The sequence below is a fragment of the Leuresthes tenuis genome, unplaced genomic scaffold (genome assembly GCF_036924035.1).
Source record: "Leuresthes tenuis unplaced genomic scaffold, fLeuTen1.0.hap1 SCAF_21, whole genome shotgun sequence".
Classification (NCBI taxonomy): Eukaryota; Metazoa; Chordata; class Actinopteri; order Atheriniformes; family Atherinopsidae; genus Leuresthes; species Leuresthes tenuis.
The window spans coordinates 9,768,109-9,795,479 of NW_027325375.1; the positions used below are offsets into that span (position 1 = coordinate 9,768,109).

The 27,371-nt window shown below is 39.4% G+C and overlaps 3 protein-coding genes across 7 annotated transcripts in view; 2 read left to right on the forward strand and 1 right to left on the reverse strand.

Annotated features, from left to right (window-relative positions):
- The window catches only part of LOC140279493 (rho guanine nucleotide exchange factor 12-like), a 41,258-nt gene extending 38,614 nt beyond the window's left edge, over positions 1 to 2,644 (forward strand). For all 3 annotated transcript variants that reach the window (XM_072374635.1, XM_072374637.1, XM_072374636.1), the window contains one exon: positions 90 to 2,644. In XM_072374635.1, the coding sequence (XP_072230736.1) occupies positions 90 to 103 (14 nt within the window). In that variant the 3' untranslated portion in view covers positions 104 to 2,644. The remainder of the gene's footprint in view (positions 1 to 89) is intronic.
- A 4,806-nt stretch (positions 2,645 to 7,450) lies between these two features.
- Positions 7,451 to 9,699, reverse strand: LOC140279983 (TLC domain-containing protein 5-like). The gene is made up of 2 exons (XM_072375226.1): positions 9,440 to 9,699; positions 7,451 to 7,998 (listed from the first exon to the last, which is right to left on the reverse strand). The coding sequence occupies exons 1-2, from the start codon at positions 9,627 to 9,629 to the stop codon at positions 7,451 to 7,453; spliced, it is 738 nt and encodes a 245-aa protein (XP_072231327.1). The 5' UTR covers positions 9,630 to 9,699.
- Positions 9,700 to 12,490: 2,791 nt separating this feature from the next.
- Positions 12,491 to 27,309, forward strand: rcc1l (RCC1 like). Of its 3 annotated transcripts, none has more exons than XM_072375225.1 (12): positions 12,491 to 12,543; positions 13,339 to 13,624; positions 14,370 to 14,499; positions 14,972 to 15,100; positions 16,089 to 16,155; positions 16,704 to 16,755; positions 17,046 to 17,130; positions 19,118 to 19,299; positions 21,106 to 21,193; positions 23,637 to 23,810; positions 25,963 to 26,048; positions 26,596 to 27,309. In XM_072375225.1, the coding sequence occupies exons 2-12, from the start codon at positions 13,340 to 13,342 to the stop codon at positions 26,671 to 26,673; spliced, it is 1,356 nt and encodes a 451-aa protein (XP_072231326.1). In that variant the 5' UTR covers positions 12,491 to 12,543; position 13,339; the 3' UTR covers positions 26,674 to 27,309. The 3 variants fall into 3 exon arrangements, with proteins under 3 accessions (XP_072231326.1, XP_072231324.1, XP_072231325.1); XM_072375223.1 differs by having other exon boundaries at positions 12,528 to 12,674; XM_072375224.1 differs by having other exon boundaries at positions 12,528 to 12,622.
- The last annotated feature ends 62 nt before the right edge of the window (positions 27,310 to 27,371 follow it).

The window sequence follows — 27,371 nt, forward strand, 5'->3', positions numbered from 1 at the left end:
GTGCGTTTCAGCCCTCTCAGTCATCTGATTTTCATGCATGCTAATTGTTTTTTATGTGCTTCTCAAACGCTCTGTCTGCTGTGTTTCAGACGGGATCCAGTGATGACAGACATTCTGCTCTTTCAGCTGGATTTCACATTGCTGCATAATCACCATCATCCTTCTTTAAATACTGATGTCGGCCAATAATGGAGGCTGAATGATTTCCCACTTCAGGCATGTATCAGTGGAAGGTGTTATTGTCACGATGGGGATTATACTACTACAAACTCACTCTGTTGACCAGCTGGAGCAGAAGAGAAACATTATGGATTACCCGCAGAGACTTTTTGCTGTAATAATAATCAACTGCATAAACGATCTAAAACACTGGATGAAACTGAAAAAGGGGAAATATTTGATGTCACACAGATGTACAACACTCATCTGTGGCAGCGATCTCCAGGTTTTTGAGGTTGGAAGGCTTTGCTGTCATATCTCTGGTCATAAGCTCCCTTCACATGTTCTGATGAATTCAGGTGTGGATTCCTGTTATGTTTCTCCAAAATGTTGATTTAGATCTATCACTCATTACTTCTTCTCTTTGGCTCAATATTTTGGAGCATTTTCCTGTTGGGTGTTGCCAAAGGCCAATAATTTTTTCCCAAAATTACGTGATTTTTCCCCCCAAGAATCTTAAAAAAATGTTTAAAAGCTGCATAGGAATCAGTGAGCCCTCTTTGATTGTTTTGGATGATTATAGCTGAGAAGCAAATTATTCAATTGCATACTGTTGGAACAAAAAATGTGGCCTCAGACATATTTAGATTTCTTTCCCATGAAATTCAACATGAAGGAAATGGCCTTGGACTTTTCACCTCGAGACAGACACTCTTAAACACACTTTACCTTAAACACGCCTCGTTTTTACAAAATCTTGCTGAAAGAAAAACAATCTGCTATGAAAACGTAACCTCAAGACAGACGTAATAATCAACAAGTTCAGGAGATAATGATTAATCTGTTTTGGATGAATAAGTTCTGATGGATGAATTGGATAGATTTAGGTTTGCAGTGTAGCAGCAGACTGATGCACGAATATAAAATAATCCTGCATTGATACATGAAACAGCAGAAACACTTGAAAAAGGTGTTCAGAGTTGGGAGCGTCACACCATTTGAATATCAGTTTATTTTAAGTGACTTTTTTGTTTTATGTGCTGTAACTGTAGCAGGTTGTTGAGACAAAAACAAAGAAAAAACGTTTTAAAATGACCTTAACTGATCATATTAGTTCTAATACTCGATCTTTTTTAGCTTTGAACTCTTTGCAGCCACAATTTGTTGGAGGCCTCCTGATGTCCCAAGCTCTCGCAATTTGGAACCCCCCCTGAATTTGGCTGCTCATAATTAAGGCCTGAATTGTGTGCATTTATTCCAAATTTTCAATCTTATGCTCAAAAATGAAGAAAATAAGCACATTTCTCAGAATACAGACATTTTGTATTCACATTTATTAGATAATCATAGCCTCTGGAGAGGTGAGACTCACATTTTCATCAGAAGTTCCCCCTGTTGTTTTTGTAAAGGCTTAATTGTTTAAGAAAATGACATTCTGTACAATTGCAATGCTGTTTAGCAGCCACCTTAAAGGTCCAGCTGTTTAAAACTGGGTATATAAAACCCCTGAAGCGCATGAATGTAGCATTACAATGCAGTCAAATAAACTGGTCTGATGAGGAAAACAAAATTTAGATCACTGGAAAGATCTTAGTTGCCAACAGGTTTTTTGTAGTTTCAACATAAAAACAGATGGGGATGAAATAGAAATTCTATCATTCAAAATGAGTTTGGCACTGTGTAGAAAGCAAGCAGACATTGCGGACTCTTTAACTGTAGAGTCTCTGAGGTTCTGTGTCCACTCTGCAGGCAGGTTGTCTTGAATGAGTATGCCACTCGGAGCACTTCCACCACATCAGCTTGTCGAAAATGTGTGAATTGAACTAAACTATATAGTTACACAATCCATTTGAAAAGGTTTAACTTGAGCATAGTTTAAAAAAAAACTGACTCATTACGCTGCACATGTATCCTGTCAAAAATGTCCTCTTTTAGATGTGTGCACTTCACTTTCATGGCTGGACTGAAGAGACCATAAGACTGCACCAATCACACTGTGGCTTTCATTGTTGGATGAATTATGAGAAATTTCTAAAAAGGATATATTGACAAAGGACTGAAACAGACTGTGTTTAAAGTAAAGACCTAATGTGTAATGACTGCAAAAGCTGCAACTGTTTTGTTTGCGGTTTCATTCATTTCTTTTTACACCATGTAATCATGTAATGTTTCAACTCAAACTACTTAAAAAAAAGGATAAATTATCCAGCTGCATTAATCTATTTTATAAATGTTCTCTTAAGTGATGTATTTTTATTCTATTGTTATTAACCATGTTTAAGTGTTTGCTGACAAAAGACAAAGAAAATGAATGAAAAGGGTGAGAAAAGTGTCAATTCATTTCAGATGATTTTGTGCTTAAAATGTGGTTTTTATGGCGTCTATAAATACACAATAAGAGTTTACAATAAGTACAACAAAAGTTTCTGAACGAACCAGAAACCAGTTTCCATCACAAGGACCTGAGAAGGTTATAAAAAGCACTTCATTTAGGCCACTACATTTGTTAAAGTTGGATTCTTTTGCTTTGGCACCTGTAGGCTGCCTGGAGATGTTACAGACCTAACGCATACGCTGCGAAATCAGACCTTTAGCAGAATTGTGAGGAAGCTCAAGCACAATCTTTAATCAAATGTACTTTATGAGTGACATATTGATCAGGAAATTAGAAGACTTCGGTCCTCAAACACCGTTGTCCTGCAGGTTTTAGATGTTTCCCTGCTCCAACACACCTTATTCAGATCAATGCCTCATTAGCTGGTTTGTGCAGAATGTAACAATCTTTTGAAGAGATTAATTTAATCTGAATCAGGTGCTTTGAAGCAGGGAAACATCTAAAACCTGCAGGACAACGGCCCTCGAGGACCGGAGTTTGACATCCCTGGTGTAGATGGTGCATATAGGAACTGTTTCAGGTAAGGTCTCAATAAAAAAATCTCACTATCGTGGATAGTTGATGAAACATAATAGAATGCAAACACAAAAAACTCATTGGAATAAAGTGACAAGAAACAGGGGTATTTTGAGTTTCTTTTTGGTCGGAAAGAGTGGAGAATTTATTGATGGGTCAGATTAGAGAAATTGATTTTTGAATGAGTCGATGGGACTGTTGAAATATTTGGAACCAGCCGCTGACTGTCAGTTGCATTTCACAGCCTTCACTCAGAGCTTCATTCAAAGCTGTTTCATTCACAGCTTTATGTGTGAACACACACCACCCTACTCAATCTGGAAAGCAGCTAGTTAACCTTGGGCTAACACCAGAAAATGTAGTAAATACAGTCACTGATTAATACCCCATGTAACTGCATAGCTGCACTAGCTGTATAGCAAACAGACCAAAGCTTTACCTGTTCAGCACAAGAACAGCAAGTGTGGTGTCAGTTCCTAGGCTCTGTGAGTCCAGTAGCCTTTGTGGAAAAACTGTCATTAAGTTGACTAGGTTTGACCTCGTTCTCTATCCAAACATTTTTTTATTTGTAGCCTTTTCTGATAAAAAATCTTTCTTTTATTGCCTGCTTGATGTGGAAAATTAAGTTGCTCTTTCTCTGCCATTACTTTGCAGTCTGCTAGCTGCTCCTGCTCTTTATCTATTCAGCGCTCTGTTGACGGGTGATGCTAAATTAATGCACACAGCTTCACAACTCATAGACTTCTGCTGACATCCAGAATTGGTCGAAAAAAAAAACGTTCTAACTGGTCAGAATCTTGATATGTTTTGGCAGCCGGAATTAGTCAGAAATGACAATGAGAAAAGATGTTTACACAGGGCAACTTATGGATGTTCTCTGACATCTGGAATTGGTTAAGAAAAGACATTACAACTGTTTCAATCTTGGATGTTAGTGGCCAGAATTAGTTAAGAAAAAGCGTTAAATAATCTGAATTTCCAAGAATGACTAATAGGTGATAAATTAGACTGAAAAAATAAAATTTGCCTAGTAAAGACATTTCCTCCACAATTACATCTACCATGAAGGTGTTTATCAAAATAGATTATTCCGCATTCTTTATTTCATATTCCAATTCTATTTTATTTGTATTTCATATTTACATTCTAAGGCCGTCCTCTTTTGACTGTTTATTTGTTCTCTTGATGGTAACTTTGGGGTTATCTATTTCTGTTCCTATGAAACAATTCTGGAGGTTAGTCTTACACTCCCTATCTTTATCTCTCACTCTCTCTCACTACACACACATACATACATGCACACACATATATACATACACATACACATAACCCTAACCCTAACCCATATTAAGACATCAGCTTACACGGTTTTGGAACTGGGTGTACTACCAAACTCCAGTTCGGTTGATGTCAGCTGTCAAGAGCTTGAGGTTGCTAAAAATGTGCATGCAATATCTTATACATATATGAATATAGATTTTTGCATAACACGCAAAAATGCATTTGAATGCATTTCTCAGGAGTCTGTTTTACTTGATGACTGCTTGTTTGCTTGTCTGTACTCAACAGTGAATAGGTTTGACCTACCACAAAGTTCAGAGGGAAAATAAACAGTAAGAGCATCTGATAGGCCATCCAATCTGACCTCTTCACATGCCTGTGATGGACCTTCAAGACAACCTTTTTTCCTCCTATTTTTCCATCAAATTTATTGACAGCTGTTAGGATATGGAGAGAACATTAAAACATCTGACAAAAAGTGCAGTTCGAGAGGATTATATACTGCACCTCTAAGGCACTGCCTTCTTGGATTTGCATTTCAGTCCCTGTGGCAAAATATGTATTTGATACAGTTTTATGGTCATTTTGTTGCTTCTTCAAATCACCCTGAGTTATGGTTTCTTTGGTTATGCACATGTATTTTGGGCCTGATACAAAAATATGCTCACTTTGAGCAACCTGCCCATGCGGTACCCATTAATCCAAGTACTGTAATGTGAGCAATGCACATGGAGTAATACAGAGTCCGTGAACGATCCTGTATGGGGCCCATTTTTCAGCCATTTGAAGGGCACATGATAAGTTATTGAGGCAATGGTATTTTTGTTTTGGTTTACCCACCTCTGTTTTTGTCTTTTGTTTGAATAAATTGTTTGAGATGAGGAAATCACCAGCGCATGCGCTACTTTCATGATCTAAAATCACTGCAGCGTGAACCCAAAAGCCGACTATCCCTAACTTTTTGTCAGTAGCGGATATTGGTATCCCTACTGTGTCTGTGTGGTCAGAGTCTAGACTAGTTGTAATTAATTAACTAAACAAGGAAGTACACAGTGAACACATTGAACTGTATATAAAAGTGGAGATGAAAGTAGCTTAAGAAGCACATACCTCAGCAGGACCTCAGCAGCTAACTGTGCTATTAACTGCTGAGCTTTTTCTATTCTAATTTAAAAAGTTGTCAATGAAGCTTCAGGCCACACATACTGTTAAATGATATTTCAAGACAAATTTCAATTAAACAGTACTGTCTTATATACAGGATAACATTAGCTTCAGTGGTTTTGGAAAATGACCCAAACTCTGAATTTTTTTATATAAGTCAGAAAATTTCGGCTTCTGATGTGTCCAATTTGGCAATATTTTAACCCCCTACTCTAGATGTGAGTCAATGGCAGCATCTAGAATTTGGTAACATGTTGCTCATTAACCCTGCAGTGTCAGACAGACACTTGTCTTAAAACTACAGTCAATAAAAGAGTCATATCATGTTTTTGTAGTTGTTACTGTCTTGTGTTTGATAAAAGTCCATCTCCTACTGTTTATTGCTATTACAACCATGTACAGCCGCATGCAAGATGAGTTAATCCCCACACAACTGAAGTTTAATCATTTTGCTGGCAGCTACTACATGGATATAATTCATATGAATAATTTTAGAAAGAAGTTTTCCATTAAAAATGTGTTATCAATGATGTAAACTTTAATGAGGAGAGGTACATTACTCAATCCATGCAAATACATTAAATGGTAATGTGTCTCATTCAGTCAAAGCCAATAACCATAGTTCTGCGATGAGGCATTGAACAGAATTTGTACAAACTGGTGGAAATAGTCAGAACAGCCACAGCAGAAAACAAGCTAAATCTGTTTCTGTTTGAAAATAAATTTAATTCAAATTCATGAAACACAAGTTTTTGCATTTAATATAATTTATAATGTCACCTTTCTCAACCAAACCCTTCTTTCACCATCTCTACATTGATCCGTAGAGCATTTTCTTGATGAATAATTTGGGATAGGGCTGCACAGTGGTGTGGTGGTCAGCACTGTCACCTCTCTGGGTACTCTGGCTTCCTCCCACTGCCCAAAAACATGCATGTTAAGTTGACTGATGTGTCCAAATTGTCCTTAGGAGTGAGTGTGGATGGTTGTTTGTCTCTGTGTGGCCCCGTGATGGACTGACAACCTGTCCAGGGTGTACTCTGCCTCTCGCCCAATGACAGCTGGGATAGGCTCCAACAACCCTGATATAGACTAAGGTATAGGTATAGAAAATGGATGGATAATTTTGAATAATAATAATTTGTTTTTATTATTTCCAAAATAAAATTCTGGCCAGCTAAAATTCCCTCCTCTGCAAAACTGCTATCATACAAAATTGTCTTTGATAAATCTTATGGCTCTCAATAAGTATACATGAAGACATGGCTGGCTATCCAACAAGTTTTTGTTGAGTTAGAAAACCCCCAAACGACGATGGAGTACCGTTTGCACTAACACAACATTCTTTGATAGTGTGAAATATTCATGCAGTTATAAATTTATCGCCCTTATGAATTTCAGGAGAGATTAAAACTAAACTATTGGACTTTGCTACAGCTCGTTTGGAAGACGAACATGTAATGTGGTTTTTTATGTTCTCCATGTTTTACTTTTATATATTGGGCATGGGCATGACTTATGGTTTATGTGGGCATAGTTGGATGATCCAACTTCTTCTTCAAAAAAGTAAAAAGTCACCTCTGCCCCTGCCTGTGAAAACATGCTACTTGCAGCACTGGACTATTGATTTGGATACATTCGGGTTTGTAGCTAGCTCATTATATCTCTTATTACTGTCAAAGATAAACATCCTGCGTCTATTTTGTGCTGTAAAGCAGCAGAGAGGATTTAAAAGTAAGCAACTTGAACACAGATAAGGTTAAATCTGGCAGAAAGGTCGGTACAATATAGTTTTAAGCAACCATGATAAATGCCTCATTTAATACAGGTAAATAACAGTCAAAATATGATGCCATAGCATTCTTAAGGTTCAGCAGTCTTTGTAAAGATGCAGGACATATGCACAGAAAACCTTTGAGCTTACAAAGATTTTTTTCAGTCTCTCTTGTCTGAATGTCCAACCAGTTTTTCTGAGTTGATTTCTTTGAGCTTGTGGTTCTCAATCCACTTTTTATATTTGGCTCGACTTTTCTTGTAGCCAAATCTGGCTATGTCTACCATGAACACCCACGCTAGTATGTACATAACGACACCACCAAGCTTCATTATCAGTGATGTTCTGGGAGAGGTGAGCTCACAGTAAAACATCAAAGTGCCCACGCCCACACGTGCAGTGGCAAAGAGTAGAATAAAAAGTAGGTCCACCGTGTCGCCAAGCAGGCTGTTGTACAGACCCAGCTGTCGGAGGAACCAGCGGGTTTGCAGTAGGGGGTTGGTGATCTCACTGCCGAAGATAACCCCGCAGGTTTCACAACCCGACACTCCCATGAACAGTGCCAGCAGGATACCCAGAATGCTGGCAATATGATGTGCCAGCATGACGGGGCCTTCGGTGCGGTAGCAAACACACCAACCCATGTCGAAGAAGAAGTACCCGAGGCAGACAGCTAGGGCAAAAGTCTGGAGCTCAGTGTTTTCTGTACCTAGGTGGGAGATGGGGACACAGTCATTCAAGAGTTGCGTATTATGACTTTTTTTTTGTGATTTTCTCACAACATTGTAAGTGTTCCTTTGAATTTGCCCATTTGACACAAATAAACTTCCTTTTTCGCTCAAGTTTATTTCTCTGCCAATTTTTGAGACACATACCTTGCACTTTGGCTGCTAAATGCTCTGTTATGTTCATGTGCTCCACTATGCTTATTTATGTTTATCCTGGAAAAAATTTAAAAAACTGAAGACTTGTCTTGGAGTATGTACTAATTTAGCTTCTAATGAAAGTTTTGAGTTTAGGCAAAGATGTTCTGAGCCAGTCAGTCAGAGCAGACTGGGCTTTTTTTGGAGGGGATGACCGTCTCAGCTTCTGTCTTCAGTGGAGAAGTATACATTTGATAGAATATATGGAATCTACAGTAAATATACTGCAGAAAATAGCATTTCCTCACAATTTCTATGAAAACAGTAGCATACTAAAAGCAAAAATGACCCAAAAATGCTAAATTGAGGCACATTGCAGATTTGAGTCATAACTTCTCTGTCATATGTCACACACAATCTTTTGACTCACTGTTAACACCGATATTTTTTTAGCTGCATTGCAATGCACACCTCATGCATGTTACATACAGTGTATGATATATGTAAGTAATATATAACTGATACTGATAAATAGTAAACTACGGTATGGATAAGCTTTTAAAACTAAGATCAAACATTCAAATAGCTGTAAAACCGAGGCTCAGTGATGAATATATCAACAGGACAAACAAACCAATTGTCAATGTGAATATTATTGCATCTACAGCGTGTTTTTATATAGTTTACAGTACTATGTATGTATTTACATACAATTGTTATGATGTTTTCATTTTGTATGTTGCATATACTTATACTATGCTGTATAGAAATACGTCCATGTGGTTTACAACTCTTACAAATTCATACATTTTCCTGAAACCATTCTTGGCAACATGCTTGGACATTTTGCAGTGCAAAGCTCTGTGCCTGCTTGCTTCGTTAACTGGTTACATTAATTCAGACCTTGACTCAATGGTGGATAAAAACTTTCTAATTGAATTAATTGAATCAGTATAACTTTCAGTAAACAGTTTTGCTTTGTGAGTACTCTCAGCTCTATTACCTGCCAAACTGGTTTGTTATTCCACTAATTTTTTTTTCTTGTGTGCCATTGCTGAGCATTTCTGTTGATCCCTTTTTAACCCTCAAATAAGGGAAACAGACCACTAGATTTAGCTCCAAAATACACTTTCGGACAATGCTTGAATTCAAGGAAACATGTATACTAAGTCTTGGTGAATTTTCTATAATTTTTTAACATATTTGTGGACATACTTATAACAGTTGAGCAAGATAGATTGCAGCACAGCAAACATATCCTGTCATCTAATGCTTCATACCACAGACCTGCATGTGTGAGGGGCCAGGGTCCATCAACAAAGACAACATATGCTGTCAGCAGCACGATGAGGACCCCGTGGGACAATGTGACAAGGCGGCAGTTCCACTCGGGGCCCCGCTGAGAGAAGGTGCAGCAGAACAACAGGTAGAGACACAACCAGCCAATCAGGCTGCAGATCACCTCAAGTACCGGCATGGCCGTCTGGATGGGAAGAAGTAACAGGCATAACCACCATAGACTGAGATTGTATCCTCTTTAAGACAGCACGTTAAGAAAACTACCTGTTATATCCTTAAAGTCCTTAATAAAAGGCCAACACAGAGCTAAATGCCTCTGCATGATTACAGATTTCCCCAAAAGACCAGTCTGTTCTGATTGGTGAGCTCTGGTGGCCTGATCAGACTCCGCCCACCACTGTACATAATTTCTGAAATGTATACTTAGATACTAAATTAGCTGACCACCTATGAGTGCAGGGTGAACATCTTGAAAATTGTTCACTAGAAAAAAGCTTCTACAAAATACATTTACGAATAACAGAAAAATTGGTCCTTGTCATTTTGGACTAAATACTGGTGCATTGGTGACAATGTGAGTCAGACACACAGCCTTACAGATAGAAAAAAAAAAAGAATTAACATCTATATTATTTGTCACTATGTCCAGTTATCCTGATGTTGTTCTGTTGTTCACTACACATGAATGAGAATCTCAGATGTGCTTCATAAGCATATATAAGTGTTGATAATCAACACATTTGCCCAAATGCTGAAGTTGGTATATGAACAGATATAATAATACAGACATTATATTATAAGAGATGCATGTGATGCACTACAGGTTGTTATAAATGACTAAATGCTTAACAAAATTAATCCTGTTAGTAACTAAGGTTTGTTAACCCAAATATGTTTAACTTTGTTGCAAATGATAAATGTCATGTGTGCACCACCTCAAACTCTGATTCTGTGACTTACCTTAACTGCTCCCCCTCTCAGTGGTCCTCACATTCATCCCTCATGTAGAAAACGATTCCATCACTTTCAGGCAGCCTCAGCCTGCATCACAGTTTATGTTCCATAAAGGCATAAATATTCCACCAAACTGCACACAACTCAGCACATTTCAACCAGACACTTACTTTGCCAAGTTGACAGAATACTATGTGCAGGCCACCATAGACAGTTAGTGAATCCTAAATTCCTCCCCCCTGGATCTCACACTTGATCCTCTTAAAGGATTATAGTCTCTACTTCTCTGCAGATACCTGGTTTTAAAACGGGACGGGTAATACGAGGCTGCTTATGCCCATTCAACAAAAAACCTTCCGGCTGATGTAGCCTTGCTCATTAATCATCCTTCTTCAGGATAAAGTTTTTTCTCTTCACGGTGTCCTGTCTAGTTTGAGAATAAATATCACAAATCTCGGCTCTCAGACCTATTTGAGTCACTTCTACTATTAAGCATTTTTACATGAACTCAGTTACGTTGCTTCATGAAAATATTTTCACCTGTGGCTCTGTGATGGACTGGCGACCCGTCCAGGGTGTACTCTGCGTCTCGCCCAATGACAGCTGGGACAGGCCCCAGTCCCCTGCAACCCTGAGTTGGATTAAGCAAGTATAGATGGATGGATAAATGGACTGGCAACCTGCCAATGTTGTGAATCTTGCCCTATGACAGCCAGGATGGCATCCAGCCCCCCTCCGCCTACCAGATTGGAACATATTGCTTTTAATGCCTCTTGTCATAATTTGTATGGAAAGATTTATACAAACAAAGTCCAGTAGACTCATTGATTGAGTGATGAAATAAGAGTTTTCATATGCAACTTTGTTTCTATAATATACATGAGCAGCCCTCTAAAGGACTTAATTGGTTTTGATGGATTATAAAAAATGGATGGATGGATATTCACAACAATAAAGTACAATCAATTTATTGACTAATTCTAGAATAAATTATCTTTTTTTTTCAAAAATCACAATAACACGTGATAAAGATAGTAAAGTGCAGACATCTCAAGAGTCTCATGAGACATCTTCAGGATCTGCAGTCAAAATGAGCAAATTAGGCTTTCAAACACATACCAGACCTCCAGCTGTGTCTGTTAGTTGATACTATCACTATAATGTGTTAGCATGAGGTCAGATTGTAGGCTTTCACTGCACATCTTAGTGTAAAATGGAAAGTTTTTATCATAAAATGAGACTGAATGACAGAAAGAAAACACAAATTTCGGTGCAGTCAGTTAGGAAATCGTTTTTTGAATTGGCTCTGTATGTATGAATTGGACTCATTTTGAATTGAATCATTGTAATTGATTGGATTATGATTACAATGAATTGGACTCTAATTGGCTTGAATTGGGCTGTATCACTGAAGTGCTTTGAGATGACATTGTGATTTTGCGCGATATAAATAAACTGAATTGAATTGAAAATAAAACTGCTGTCAAACACAATGTCAAATTTTTCAGTTAGGCCTTGAGAGCTCAAAAAATTACATCAGCAATGCATACGTGAATACAGACGACAATGCACAGCACAGCACCCTGCAGCTGAATCAGGTAAGAAGTTTTCCCATGTGACTCAGGAGGTGTTCTGTCCACCTCGGCTACTGCAGGTTGATAACCTGAGAGGCGAAGGTCAGGCGCTCACCTGACAATCCTACAGCATTAACCCATTTCCAGATCACCTCTAATCCATCACGAGAGCAGACAGTTAGCCAATCATGATAAGCTGAAGCAAACATAGATATATTCAATCCGTCATTCTGTTGCTGCTTAAATATATGAAAAAAGGTCTATACTTATATTATATTATATAGAATGACTGTATAACTGTATAACATGAAAATATTAACAATCATATGAAAGATGGCCTCTTGACTGGGGGCTCTTTAGCCGTTTTGGCCCATGAGCATCGTGACTTTAGATTTTTTCAACAATTCAACCTTAGAAATGTCTATGAATTATGAATAATATGAGGTATCCAGTTCTTGCACACTCCACTACAGCAGGGGGCGCCATGCCTTCATGATGCGACTAATGTTCACAGTGAGCAAGAATACCGGAAGAATGTATATTTTCCTTCCTGGTTAACTAAAGGTAAACAGATGCTCATATGTGACATTGAAATATCTTAATATCACTTCAACCGGGTCACACCAGTTTGTAAAGAGCTCAGGTTAGTGATTCAGACTGTGAATAATAAAACACCCGTTCAGCACAAAGTGAAGGTAAGTTTATCAGAGCTTATCAGTTGCTTGTCGGGAACACGAGGTGAACCTCCATTCATCCTGCTGCCAATTTAATTCTAAATTAAAAATTCTCAACAACAAAGTGTTCACTATAACACAATTAATTAGTTTAAAACGATGAATATGAGTCGCTTTATAATTCGGCATTGAGGTAACAGATTAAACATTTGTTTGAAGGATAATGTTAAATCACTACATTAAGCATATTTATTACTTAGGATTGAAGTTCAATCTACTACAATCGTAACCGAAGTTACTAAATGTATTCACAGAGATGTTTCTGATTCATATAATATAATAACAATATCTGATGTAATTTATGCAAGGGCAGTTTAAAGGTATTTCTAAGCTTGTCTCTAACTTTTTTGTCTGTCACACTGATTCTAATGGACTATTTCAAGGAACACCTGTAAAAGATGTAATGGAATCCATTAAAAGGGTCATTATCAGTTCATATGATTTCATTTTGTTCGAAGAATAAACACATTTTGATTAAAACCGCTTCTCTCAATGACTTTTACCAGTACAGAAGTGATAATGTTTTGAATTTCTGAATTGTGAGTAACTGAATTTCCTCCTGCAGACCACGTTAATCTGCTGCCACCATTTAATTTGAATTTCTCTGTTCCATCTCATTCTACAGGATGGCTTTCCCATGCGTGCGACTGTGCACTCGACATGTGAGCCCAGGCCTACACATGTGTGCTTATGCAACCCTCAGTAAAGCATCCAGACCCCAGGAGAAGAGCAGCAGTGTTCCAGTTTTTCAGTATGTTGGTCAGCACAAAAAAACGACCCACAAAGTGTTTGTGTGGGGCTTTAGCTTCACCGGGGCACTCGGGATCCCCAGCTTTGTGGTACCAGACAGCGGCAGGAAAAAGCCCCGCAAATACCAGTTCACTCCTTACCGCCTGGAGACAGCAGAGAAGGTAAAACCTCACTGCTTCCAGCCTTGTATGAATTTGTTATGGAAAGTGTCATTTCATCAAGCTACAATCTGATGTACTGTATATTCACTATTGAGGTATTAGTCTGCAAACTTGAAGAGGCTTTTCACACTATGGTTAGAGCTGTTTTATTGCTTATCTTATATTTTGGTATAGAGTTGTTTCTGAAAGATGGATTATTCATTTAGGTCTAAATTATTATCACTTAAACTGTGGTTTTAATCTTGTTTCAGGTCCAAATGCATCTAATTTTGACACTTTGCCAGCTTGATATTTACAATTGTTTATGCATTTTGCCAGATGCTTTTATCCAAAGCAATTGATTATGGACCGCATGAAGAAGGAACAAAAAAGTTATTACGGATGATTAGAATGCTGTCGTAGAGACTACAGACATCACATGGTGACATTCTGTTGTTTTACTGAACCAATTCCATTTTCCTCTGCAATCTAAGACACTGAAATAAATTACAGTGCAACAGGGTGAGGATTTTATTACTCATCCTCCCCTGTGATAGGTTTACTGTCTATAAGGGCTTCAGTAATCAGTCACAGATGAGCAAACCTTATGTGCAGGACTTAATTAAGGATAATTAGAAAACATGTGACGCACACTCTGGTGCAAAGCAAGAGAGGCCAAGGTCACCATCTCGCTTGTCAATGATCCAATTTTAGATTTGAGGGTTTTTTTAGGCTCAACTCACTGTGTGTTGCTGTTCTGTTGCAGATCTCTTCTGCTGCTTGTGGTTACGGCTTTACTCTCATGGCATCCTCGACCAAAGATGTGTCCAAACTCTGGGGCATGGGCCTAAACAAGGACTCTCAGCTGGGCTTCCAGCGCACACAGCACAGCCACCGTAAGACACAAATTAGACAGATGTTCTGTGCTCCTCTAAGGTCTTTTCAGACTTATAGTTTGAAAACCAGTGAATATTTGTATGAAGGAGGCAACTTTGTGTTCTACCAGAATCAGCTCAACTGGTCAAACAAAAATACACCCTATACCTTTTATTATTTTATCTTAAAGTTGTCATTACAAATACGGTATGAGTCTAGGTCGAAGTGAATATTATTGCAGCTTGACTGGTTGGCAGTGGTACAACAGTAAGGCAGTAGGTCTAGTTTAATCATCAGTGGATCTTGTGACTTTGACTTAAACACTTTAAAAGAAAAAACTCCCAACAAGAGCATTTAGTTTCTACAGAAAGTTCCCCCCCAACACTACTAGATACATCAGTATAGATTGGTTTGTTTTTCAAATATTGAGATGTGGAACACCTTCCAGATGAGCATGTCTGTCTTGCGTATTCTGGTGTTCTCTCTGTGCAGAACATAGCTACGACTATGTTTTGGAGCCGTCCCCAGTGGCTCTGCCTCTTGTCGAGCCTCTGCAGACCAGGGTGGTTCAAGTCGCATGTGGCAGGGCTCACTCCTTAGTCCTCACCGACCAAGAAGGAGGTAAGAGACGTGCACCACACCTATAAACTGGTACGTGTTGTCCCCATACTACAGAAAGAAGCTCAAACTAAATACCTGCTAATGTGTTGTTTGCAGCCACCTGTCACGCTGTGTATCTTTTTACATCATCCACCCACCACTCATTGAAAATGAATGATTGTCAGGCAGCTGGTACATCTCATCCAAAAAGCCCATTAAGGTCCTCTGGTACATTCAGTAAATTGCTGTACTGTTGTTCTAACGAGCACCGTTTTTCATCTCTCTAATCTTAATTAGTTGTGGCTTTTGCCACTTTTGCTGCCAAGCACAATGTTTGAATGTCAAACTGAAAACAGGTTTGCTGCGACGTGTTTAAAAGTGTCTGCCGTTTTACATTTAATTAGATTTCTCAATTTAGAAAAAGATTGAAGAGTCACGTCCAACCCACGGAGTGTTCTGCTAAAGCTGCTTTTTTTATTGGACATTTATTTTTTCTCTTTATGTAAGCATGATGCACTTTCTTCACCTGCGATATAAAAGGCACTCATCAGCTCTCACGGTTATCAAGTCATTTCTTTTTTTTTTTTTGCTACAAATGTTAACAGAGGGGGATGAAGAATAGAACTAATAAAAAAGGACCTGTATTTGTATGTTTCAAATGTCACTCTGGGGCTTCGTGTTTTCCAGTCAGGGATTAGATAAAGCATGTTATCACTGAAATAGTTTTTTGTTCCTTTAAATCCCGTTATATTGCCGCTCAGTGATCAAACTCTTGACAATTTGAGATGTATGTAGAGTAATGCAGTCAGTGTCAAAGTTCATGCAGCCCTAAAACGTATCTACCAGTTTGGTTCTTCTGACTGAAACATTGGGTGCCCAACTGGAGTTGCCACGGGAACAAAACGTACATGATCTCAGCTACATCGACTAATTCATGCTGATTAATGTGATTACATGTGATGCCCCCTCACCCTCGCATCTTTCTTTCTGTCCTGTTTTCTCCCCATAGTTTTCAGCATGGGCAACAATGCCTATGGCCAGTGCGGTCGGCACATAGTTGAAGAGGAAGTCTACAGGTGTGTCCTCGTGCACTTTACAGACAACCTTTGAGGGGGGATCATTCCACGTTATGTTGACTCTCAGCTTGCTCACGTCACAGAGAAAGCAGGGGATCCTGCAGGGCTTGTTTTTTTTTTCAGTCTCAGTTTCCATATTTGTTATACCAGTTTAAGGGAATTTAATTCTTCTCATATGTAATTTTACGGATGGCCCATTGCTTTTCCCAGATATTATAACTTTGTGCTCACGAAAAAATTACTTGAGCGATCTGGAAACTCTGAGACATCTCCCCAGGGAAATCTCTCTTATTTTTAGTTTAATTTTAAAAAAACAAACAAAAAAACGTGTTGGCTTTAAATGTCTAGACACCCATTGAAAGTATAATTTTCCTCTAAGGACGTTTGCCTTTGATTCACGATATGTTCCTCACACATGAGGTGTAATATATATGTATGATGTTAGCAGTGAGGTCAAAGCAAGGCTGAGAGACTCTCCTGTGACCTCTTTGAGATGCTGCTGTGTCTCAGTGATGGATCGGTTGTTTGTCTTTCTCATGTTCCATCAGCGGCAGCCACATCATTCACAAGATAGAAGGCTTCAGCAGCAGGGTCATCCAGGTGAGTGCTGAGCAGTGATGACAGATGGTTTCTGTTTCTGTGGATTAGTTTCCTCCTCTGTACCAAACCCTCTGCTGCTTTCCCACCCACATATGCTGAAGTATGAGTAAACAACATCACTACTTCCCCCATATCTATTTAGTAAAGGCTTTTTGCTCAGCATTAATTCAGTCAGATTGTATTTTTCTAATGAAATTTGTGATTTGAATCTTATCTGATATATCAGGTTTACATGTAAACGTATGTGCCTGATGTTTTAATAGTTTTTTTCTTTCTTGTTTTCCATCCAGGTGGCATGTGGGCAGGACCACAGCCTGTTCCTCACTGAGACGGGCAAAGTGTTTGCCTGTGGATGGGGCGCTGATGGACAGACAGGTTAGTGCACATCACGGCTCTTTTACCTCGAGAGCCGAGGAAAAAGACAGGTTTTGTACCACAGTAACAATTTGATGATCATGTGACTTACATTGGCACATTTGCTTGTTTCCAGAACAAATCATAAGAGCTAAAAGTAGCTCAAAAGTGTTGATTCCATTGTCCATTGTGCTCTCTGCCGACATGTTGTATCATCCATTGTTTTCCTTCATTTGAGGTTTCACTTTTCATTGCATCATCTCATTTCACCTTCTTTGTCTGCAGTTCTGGGCAGGCAACCTGCTTATCAGGTGGGGCCGACCCTTAAAAACTACAGCAGTGGGTAGAAAACACACACAGGTGCACATTTTATTTTGCTGATATTCTGCAAATTCAGAAATAGTCACATTAGATGAAACTCTGCTGATGTGTTTGAGATGCTTTGTAGACCCGACAGGATGAGTAATAGCTCAGATAAGAGATGCCCACACACACACACACACACATGCACATCTTAGCTATTTAAGGTTCGGTAAAGGTGAAGTACTAAAGGCAGTTTGTACCAAAACAAAATGGGGTCTTATGCTCTGTCTCTGTGTTTATGGTGTTTGCTGTTCAGCAGCAGGGGTTTAACTAACTAAAAAGCCTTTTGAAACTGTTATTTGTTTATTTTTGCACAGTTGATATTTCCATGCTCCTTCAGTGATAGTGTGATGAAGCCCTAAAATATGCTTTCCAGTCATTTTCCACTCCGCATACGTCATTGTTCCGCTGGCATTAAAGGCAGAATGAATGACAGAAAACATTCTCACCAAACCAGTATTGTTCATTTTCTTAAAGTCTCTTAAACTCCATACATGTTGTTCGACTAAGTCTTATTTCACATAATATCAACTAAAGCCGTCAGAGAAATGAAGAGTACATTAATTTTCTGTAAAAAACAGACATTTACAGGGAAGAATAGTAAGGTTGCATTCCATTACAGTTCATGAGTTTCCCTAAATTTAACGTAAGGGCCTATCTGGAGTTTTTTAGGAGATGGGAGCATGACCATGACCCTTCAGCATATTGAAGCTAATTTTGTTTCCACTCGGGGTACATTTTGTACTTTTGTTAAGGATGCAGGTCTGTAGATAAGATGAGAGCAGCCCAAGGATTTCTCTGTGGATAAAGTAATATGCTTTATTTTTAGGCAGAACATCCAAACCGAGCATACACCATGCTGTGGTTTTATGGATTGTGATGAACATCTGGTCTGAATACCATGTGTGTTAGCAATGACATAAAATTGACAGCCGCTAATACTTTTTTTAGCCCTTGATTGCACTGAAAAAAATCCCAGTGTTTGCACCAGCTGCTTGAGCTATTTACTGAACCAAAGCCCTGAAAAAAAGTGAAACATGGAAGGTTCAGAGGTTTAGTTTTTACTTTCGAGAACTCTTGAGTTTTGGATCTGATCTGAAGTTTAAATATGAGATGTGATGGGAATTACAGAGGAAGCTCCTCTTGCTGCCAGCACGAGGCAGCCAACTTAGATTCATATGTGATTCATAAGAAATTTCCCCTGTAATGATGCTTAAATCAAGCTGCTATGAAGTGGAACAAGCAGATGTGACGGTGAAGCACAGATGAGATGGCTGATTGTGCGGTGCTTTGTCCGTCTTCAGAGGGACACTCACTTTAATTTTCAGATCGTTCCACGTGAGATTTAATAACTTGAATTTAAGTGACATTAAATGTATTGATGACGAGAATACTGTGGAAAAGAATTATGGCTTCTCAAAAGGGAATTTGAGAAACCTCTTCGAAAATTAGAATTAGGAGGATTTTATTCCAGAAAAGATGGAATGAAAGTGACTGTGAACAAAACGCATGAATATTTTTATTGTTCATGTAAAATAAAATGTTTTAACTCAAAAGTGAATTATACTTTGTTATAATCTTTAAGGGTGCAGTTGGGATTAAAAGTTAGCACTTGGTTTAATTGTTACATTGTCTCATATTCCAGGCCTGGGGCACCACAACATCTGCTCCAGCCCAGTGGAAGTCGGAGGCGATCTGGCCGGGGTGGAGGTGCAGCAGATCAGCACATATGGAGACTGTAGCCTGGCCGTTTCCACAGATGGACAACTGTTCGGCTGGGGAAACTCTGAATACAGGCAGCTGGCCTCGGTCACTGAATCCACACAGGTGAGGCGAGCTAAACGTGTTTTTGGTGTCGGAACAGAGCCTCTGAGTTCCATTTCCAACAGTCACTCATGATTACAGGCTGTAAGGAAGCCTTTCTGATAGCTTCTCACTTCATAGCAGCCATCACATGAGATATGACGATTACAAACCAGAACGTAGACACAAAACAATTTATTGGGCTTGGTTTGGATTGTCTTATCCATAAACTCTTAAATGATTTTTCTTTTTTTTTTTGTGAAATTTGCTTGCATGAGTGTTCAAATCAGTCTCACAAAAAGCTCTTAAGTGCAGAAACTGGTAGGAAATTGCTTGTCACCCCTCGGTGAGCTCTGTCTGTCCATGAGTAAGCAGTCATGAGATTTAATCATCAGCTTTACCGGTGCCCAGAACCTGTTTGGCTCTGTGTGTGAGCAGTGGAAAAAAACAGGAGATCAAAGAAAAAATCCCTGGTGAAGCATTTCAGATACATTAGACTTCAAGTCAGCAAATCAAGAGAGGTCGAGAAAAAACAGCTGTTTGCCAAATAAGGATTTAGTCATATCTTAATGTTTTTACCAGAAACGGCTGCTGTTCCCCTTTTGTGTGAGTCGTGACATGAGCTCATGTTGTGTCCCGGCTGCCTGTGCGTGTTGGTGATAGTGAATGAATTTCCATACATTTCTTCTCAGATTAAACCATGGCAATTGGCTAAAAAAAACCCTCTCTGCTCTGTAGCAACCTGAAATATTATTTCCTACTTTACTCTTCTGAATTTCCTCCAAATGAAGTGAGCTGGGGTGTGGAACGTGTCGGAGCTTCACCGCTGGTCACACACCAGCCGACAGTAAAACCAGGAAGTGCTCTTTATTGCTTTAATTTGCTGCTTTTTTCCGGTCAGCACTCTCTCCCCTCAAAGGTTTTCCTACTCGCTCCACCAGCCCAGCTCAGACTGAAGCTGCATCAGTTGTGTTTATAATCTGTGACAACTACTGCTGAGGTGAAACTTAAAGATAAAAGGTTTGATGAACTATGAGGATTATCAGACTCGCAGACTGAGACAGTTTATTGTGTATTTCTGGCTGTATGTTTGGTACATTTATGTACTTGTAGTTTATGTAACATTTTGACTGTAAGACTTATTTAGGCCACATGACTGACCTCCGTCATACAAAGGTACACCTGGCAGTTAAACTCTCTCTCTTGTACTGATTAAACTCTAAAAACTGCATATTAAAAGTCGATTTTCCTTCATGTATTACAATGACGTTAAATGTAATTCTACACCTTTGCCCTGTTTCATATATGTGGAAGTGTAAACGAACTACACCTCCATCACCACTGCCTGCCTGGTTGCAGCTGATCACACACCCTTATCTCAAACACTCCATTCATCACTTTGACTTTTGTGTTAGGCTATGTTGAATAAACCTTTTCTTCGTTCTACCCTGATGGGTTTGTTGCGTGATGTATATGAAGTCTGCACGGTTTGAATTCGTTTTGGGGAATTCATGATATGCCTCCAACCATTTAGAAACACCATATGGGGGACACTGATAAAGTTAAAAGGTTGTTTTTTTTTTGTCTTAAACACAAGTAGTTTCTTGTATCTCAGAATTTCTAAATATGAGAAAGCTGATGAATGTGACATGTTATTTTAGATGTCGTCTTTGTGATTTAGCTTGAAGCCAAATTACTAGCTGTATCAAAAGAAAGAAATGCTCACCATATTGTAGACAGATAACGAAAAAGAAATCCTCCCCACGCAAGATAAGGGAGCAAATGATTATTCACCGTCACTGAACTTGTGTTTATCTTTTTATGCTTCAGATCAACTCTCCCCGTCACCTTCCCCTGAAAGGCTGCGGAAAGCTGGTCCAGGCAGCGTGTGGAGGCACACAGGTGGCCATTCTCAACGGTCAGTTCACACAAACACGTGTGGAAACACAATTTATATCAATGAAAACACGACATGTTCAAAAAGTGAGTGTGACTGGGTCACGGGCAGTTTGAATGTCCTGGCTGTTGAAGTGTTTGTATGTGTCTTTTTTATCCGGACGGCTTAGGAAAATAACCTCAAACAGTTTAGAGGAATCACTCCACATGTGGCCTCTTGGTGGCATCAAACATCACAATGTGATTCTAGTCCACAAGCAGGTGCATTCATTTTTATTTCTTAAACTACAGCACAGTTTTTACCACCAGTTTCAGGAAAATATCAGTGTCTGGCTTTCTGATAGAGCTGTTTACTGATGAGCCACACAGACCTACGTTTATCTGTCTGAGCGTCCAAAAATGGCCACAGTTGCATATTTGCAGTTATATTTCACAGTTTGATGTATGATTATTTTATTCACTCCCATACTATTGGGCATTTTTTTCAGTGAGGTTGTATAACTGCATACAGTCATGTGAGAAAGAAAGCACGTCCTCTTTCAATTTTAAGGTTTCATGTGTCAGGACATGATGAGAAAACAGTTCTTAGTATTAGGTAAATACAACCTTAGATGACCAACAACAGATGACTTATAACTAAGTTTCATCCTTCAAGATGCTGCTCATTAAATGCACTGCATAGATTGATCTTCAGAAAGAATAAGTTCTGTCACTTTGCTGGTCTGGGTCATTGGAGGAAAGACATCAGCAATGATCTCAATGGTTGCTGCCCATCAATCTGGGAAGGGTTGGGAGGTAATTTCCAAACTATCTTGAATCCATCATTCTACTGAGAGACAGAAAAACCAAACACATCATATCAGCACAAGCACCTCAAACCAAATGTCAATCTCAAAGGTAAGGGGCTGATGATTTGGGCTTATTCTGCAGCCACAGGACCTGGACAGCTCGCAGTCACTTGCCTGTAGACCAAAGCCTTATAGAGTCAAATGTGAGGCTTTCCGACAGCTATAATTTGGCTAAAATTGGGTCATGCAACAGAATGACTGAAAAAGAAAAGAATCGAGATGTTACAATGGTCCAGTCAAAGTGCAGACCTCAACCTGACTGAACTGCTGTGTCAATAAGTCATGTGTTGGTATTCATCAACGACATGACATAAATCTTCATTTTCAGGCCTTTAGGACCAAATTTTAAATTTTTTTTTTATGTCCTGTTTAGGGGTTGTCAAATAAATCAATACTATCAAAAATATTAAGAAATTAGAGACTCATTTGCTGTGGTATCAATGCTCGCGGTGCTGTCTTCATCTCCATTTGACACATAGCTTTACTGCAGCGCTGCAGGCCGACAGGCTCAGGCTAACATTTCACCATCAGCTGATCACTGTTGAGCTCCTAGCTCAGAGCTGGCTGCTGTCACAACATACACTGAACTGGAAGTGGGTTTTATGGTACAAAAGGCTTCAGACTGTGATCACTTAGCTGCATTTTGTGGGCAGATTTGGAGATGGTACGATAACGAGGTGCACCAGTGCGACTTTTTTTTTTAAAATCATCCATGTAATGCCAGGAGGGAGCACAATCAGTGTGTCTGTCTGCGTGTGTGAGCGACCGGAGAGCTTATGTGAGCCTTACTGACCGTCAAAACATTGCGGGTCACCTGGCCGAACTGTCTGTTCACTTAGCAGCTTGTCGTTCTCGCTTCACTCGGCCTTTTGAACTATGGGGACTTTTTCAAAGGAGAAAGTACAGAGACGTGTGACACGATAGTCCCGAGTTAAAGATGAGGAACCGCCAGCAGAGACTTGCTCCTTCCAACATGAAACAGCCTCAGCAGCTCACTGGAAGTGACTCCGATGTGTTCACCATTCAGTCATCCATTTATTCATTTTTTTACCTTTATGTTTGAAACATGGGACATTTCAGCTTTAATGTATAATTTTGTATTATTTTATGATTTATGTTCTCCTTTGCATTTATGTATATATATATATATATATATGTTTATGTTTACACTTTTTTTGGAACCCTGTTTATTGAAATTGTATATATCTTAATTGTTCATTTCCCCCTCCTTGATAATGAAGGTGGTACAGAGAAGTGAATATTAGCCTTGGTATCAGTATCAAATTTAAGATTCTAGTCACCAGAATCCTTGTCCTGATATATAAAACTAAAGAATTGGAATACATGCAATTCACCAATCTGAGAAACAGGTGCGATCATTGTTGTTTGCTTGTTTGGTAGGCAGATTATGCCGGAACAACCAAGATGAATTATATGAAACTTGGTGTAGAGTTGGGGCATGAGCAAAGGGAGAATTTTAGTGTGGATTGAGATCTGATGGGGGAAAAAAGAAAAAAACACACAAAACCATTAGCTTTGGCAGAAGATTTTCTCCTTCAGGACCAGTTATGCTCTTGGTGCTCATCTATGTATCTCTATGTGCTTTACCTTTTCCAGAAAAGGGAGAGGTGTTTGTTTGGGGCTATGGCATTCTGGGAAAAGGCCCAAATCTCTCAGAATCTTCAACTCCGGAGAAGATTCCCTCCACACTGTTCGGACGCTCCGAGTTCAACCCTTCAGTGGCTGTCGCCAAGATCAGGTGTGGCCTCAGCCACTTTGCTGCCATTACAGGTAAGACTGTTGAGAAGAGGGAAACTTTGTAAGCGTCCAGGCTCCTGCAAGTTAGATCTTCATTTTAATGATGAGGTTTAAAGTGATGCCACTTTACAAGACTTCTGTTTCAACTTGTCTGCCCACTTTATTTGCTGCTAGGATAAGAAGTGGAAGCAGAAAACTTCTGAACATGTTGTTTTCCTCTCTGGCGCGATGAAGTAAGGCAGAAATGTTCTATGGCGCTGAATGAAAAGGTCCAGGCTGTGGCCTTTGAGCCAGCTTTTATCAGCCTGTCTTTGAAACCATCCAACAACGATAGAAATGTTTGTTTTGCTTTGTTTGAGGGAAACTCCAATGAATTTATGCTGACACATTTGCTTTGTCTTTGAGCCTTTTGTGGCTTCAAAGAGAGGTATGTAAAAAGTCCTCAGCTGAAAAGTGAATCTGCTAACCTCCACAGCTCGTCCTCGTCTCTGAGGCTGCATATGAACTCTAACATATTCACATTGCTGTGCAGACGATAAAAAGGATATTTCTGGTTCTACTAAATTAATACTGTTTAAAAAAAAAAATAAAGAAAATAATTAATTAATGTTTATTCTAACTGTCTGATTGACAAATGAAACGCGTGCCCTGGCGTCAAACTCATCAAACGCCAGCAAAACCAGCTCAGTCGCTGATCAGACCAGCTCAGTTACTGTGGAGGACAATCGGGTCTCAAGTGCGTTTTTGTTGTTCAAAAATGTACTTTGTTACTGATTTTCAAAATTACTTGAAGAGTTAGAGGCCTGGGAGTTCATTTTGTCCTTAAAAGTGAACGTTTCCGTGCCTTTTTTACTTGTCTGTGCGAAAAACACAGTAGGGTGTCACCTCCTCCTTCAGCCCACATGAACAGATCGTCTTAGTGGAGATCTGTAGATGTAAAAAGTAAAAAGTAAAAACACCGACAGAAAATTGCCAGTTCAATGCTCTTGTTCTTTTTTTTACATTAGATCTGTATTACTAGATTCATGTGAAGAATACATGCTGCTGATTTTTGTTTTTGGCCAAATCAAAGAGACTTAACTGTGTTCATTGAACTGAGTTTAGGTGTGTGCTTTGTTTCTCACCAAGTTTTCCCACGAATCTTCCATTTCTTTACATGCGGGTTTTTTCTTCCCTCTACACAACACAACAATACGGCCTTAAAGCCAATAAACTGACTGAAATTACACAACGTGAATGAAGTAATAAAAGTTTTAATCTACATGCATGTGACAGTTTAGTCTTGAATGTGACCACCATTTCTTTGAAATCTATCCTGAGTATGTTCCAGTATGTATCTGGAACTGGACAGTTGGCCACATGTAGAAGCACTGTGCTGTTAGGCTGCATTTCAACACAGGAATCTTCTACAGTAACCTGAGTGTTTTTATGAGTAGACCTCGTCCATGTCCACTGCAGGAAGCAGGGCTTACACACTTTTAGACTACCTTGAACCTATGGGTCAAAAGAGAAGCCCGCAATCCTGTGGAAATGTTTAACATGAACAGATTTTGAGTGGATGAAGTCGAAACACACCTCCTCATTTACTGGCTGTTGTTTTCTGCCATGGAGGCAGCAGCAGACGACCACTACCCATAGAAATATGTGACATGAATAGATTGAGTAAATGCAGATTTCCACAGTTTGCTTGCCTATACTGGCTGATCTGACCTGGACTGCTGTCCCGACGTTCAAGCGAGGAGTGATTTGAAGCGAGCTTCACATTTCAACTGACTTCATTTGCCTAATGTACCCTGTACCTTAGACCTTAATGGAAATGGAAATTCCTTTCCACAGTTGCCACAGGCACGCTCAGGACGGGAGATTGGACTGAAGACACGTTTCGGTGCAATCTGTTGGTTTCCTTAGCTAGGATATAAATTTTTTGAATTGGCTCTATAAGAATGAATTGGATCATGATTACAATGAATTGAATTCCAATTGGCTTGAATTGGACTATATTACTTAAGTGCCTTGAGATGACAATTGTTGTAATCTGGCGCTATATAAATAAAATTGAATTGAATTGAATTGAATTGAATTGAAATGCAAAAAATGCATTATAGCTGCATGTCTCGCCAGACAAATATGACTAATTTGTTTGAAATTGCCTCACCGCATGCTGATATTTGATGCTCTCTCTCAGATCAAGGCGAGCTCTTCGTTTGGGGGAAGAATGTGAGAGGTTGTTTGGGCATCGGGAAGAAAGACGACCAGTACTTCCCGTGGAGAGTAAGACCACACTGATTCAATATTAGTCATGCAAACAAAGAGTGAAAACTGCTGACCGACCACTATTTTGTCCCACTTCTTTCTTCTTTGTCTCAAAATTGGCACGTTAACTTTCTTCGTACTTGTGTGGTATGCATCAGTCATCCATAATACTGTATGAGCTGTTCTGAGATGCAAGCATCTGTCTGTGCATTTTATCTTTCATTGCTGAAAAGATTGTCTTGATAAAATGTGTACAGAGGTGCTATAAATCTCTCCACCTGTGTATCCCCCGGGGAGATTTTCAATTGAAGTCCACAGTCGTACATTTGCATTTAAACAGGATCTGAGTGTGCCCGGCGCTCTGTATTACACAGTGTGGAGTCTCTGTATTGCTCGAGCAGAGTAAGAAAATAAATATCCTCTCTAGCCTTGCTGTATGTACTGTGGAACTACAGAAAATTCCCTTTTTGGAATTCCTCTGTTAATCCAGAACTAAACCAATGTATGATGCGAACATTTGTTCTGATGTTCTCCTAAATTCTGCATCTCTGTGTGACACTGACAGGTGACTGTGCCGGGTCAAGTGGTGGATGTAGCGTGTGGTGTTGACCACATGGTGGCGCTGGCGAAGTCCCTCCTGTAAGCTCCTGTCTTCCCCCAGTGTGGAGGGAGACTGGATGTTTGGCTGAGCCCTCCCAGCTGACCTCTAGGCGCCTCGGGGAGCTGATTGGAGCTGGTCTGGAGTCTCAAAGCCAGCTGCTCTCCACAGGCGACGGACCTCGGTGTCCTTCGGTCTTGTGGTGACGTCAGTGCAGGGCAGTCGATTCTGCAGCGAACTGTCCGTGACGCAGCTCACTTCCTTCTGCATAAAGGTGTCTTTGGAAAGACATCTATGGCTAGTTTTAATTAAAACTGGAGCTGAGATTATCTGTTTATCACTGTTTTTGCTAATCGATTAATTACTTCTATCATTTTTCAAACCAAACAGTGAAGAACCGTGACTTGTTATCTGGTTGGAGCTTTATCAGCATTAAGGTTTTTTTGTGTTTTTCATCACCATAAAGTCTTTGGTTTTTGGACAAAACTAGACCTTTGACACAATGGGCAATAAACTGATATGTTGCCTCTCTGCAATTTCAGTATTAATATTAACATCTATGTTATCTATCTGTCACCACACACAAAAAAAGGTGATGCAAAAGAGGCATCAGCAGAGTTGGATTATCTGTTACAGTTAATAACTGTCTGCAGGCCTATAAAGTGTTTGTAAAACAGAGGCGACGGCAAAAACAATCCACAAAAGTTCTAATGCCTTTGCACTCTGCAAATAGAGGTGAGAGC

What these genes read in the sequence shown, in the direction of transcription:
- LOC140279983 (XM_072375226.1), bottom strand. Translation starts at nt 9,629, where the DNA reads ATGCCGGTACTTGAGGTGATCTGCAGCCTGATTGGCTGGTTGTGTCTC. An exon ending in CTGGCCCCTCACACATGCAG is followed by an intron (nt 7,999 to 9,439) that starts GTCTGTGGTATG and finishes TCTCCCACCTAG; the next exon opens with GTACAGAAAACACTGAGCTC.
- rcc1l (XM_072375225.1), top strand. Translation starts at nt 13,340, where the DNA reads ATGGCTTTCCCATGCGTGCGACTGTGCACTCGACATGTGAGCCCAGGC. An exon ending in GCGCACACAGCACAGCCACC is followed by an intron (nt 14,500 to 14,971) that starts GTAAGACACAAA and finishes CTCTCTGTGCAG; the next exon opens with AACATAGCTACGACTATGTT. An exon ending in ACAGGTGGCCATTCTCAACG is followed by an intron (nt 21,194 to 23,636) that starts GTCAGTTCACAC and finishes TACCTTTTCCAG; the next exon opens with AAAAGGGAGAGGTGTTTGTT.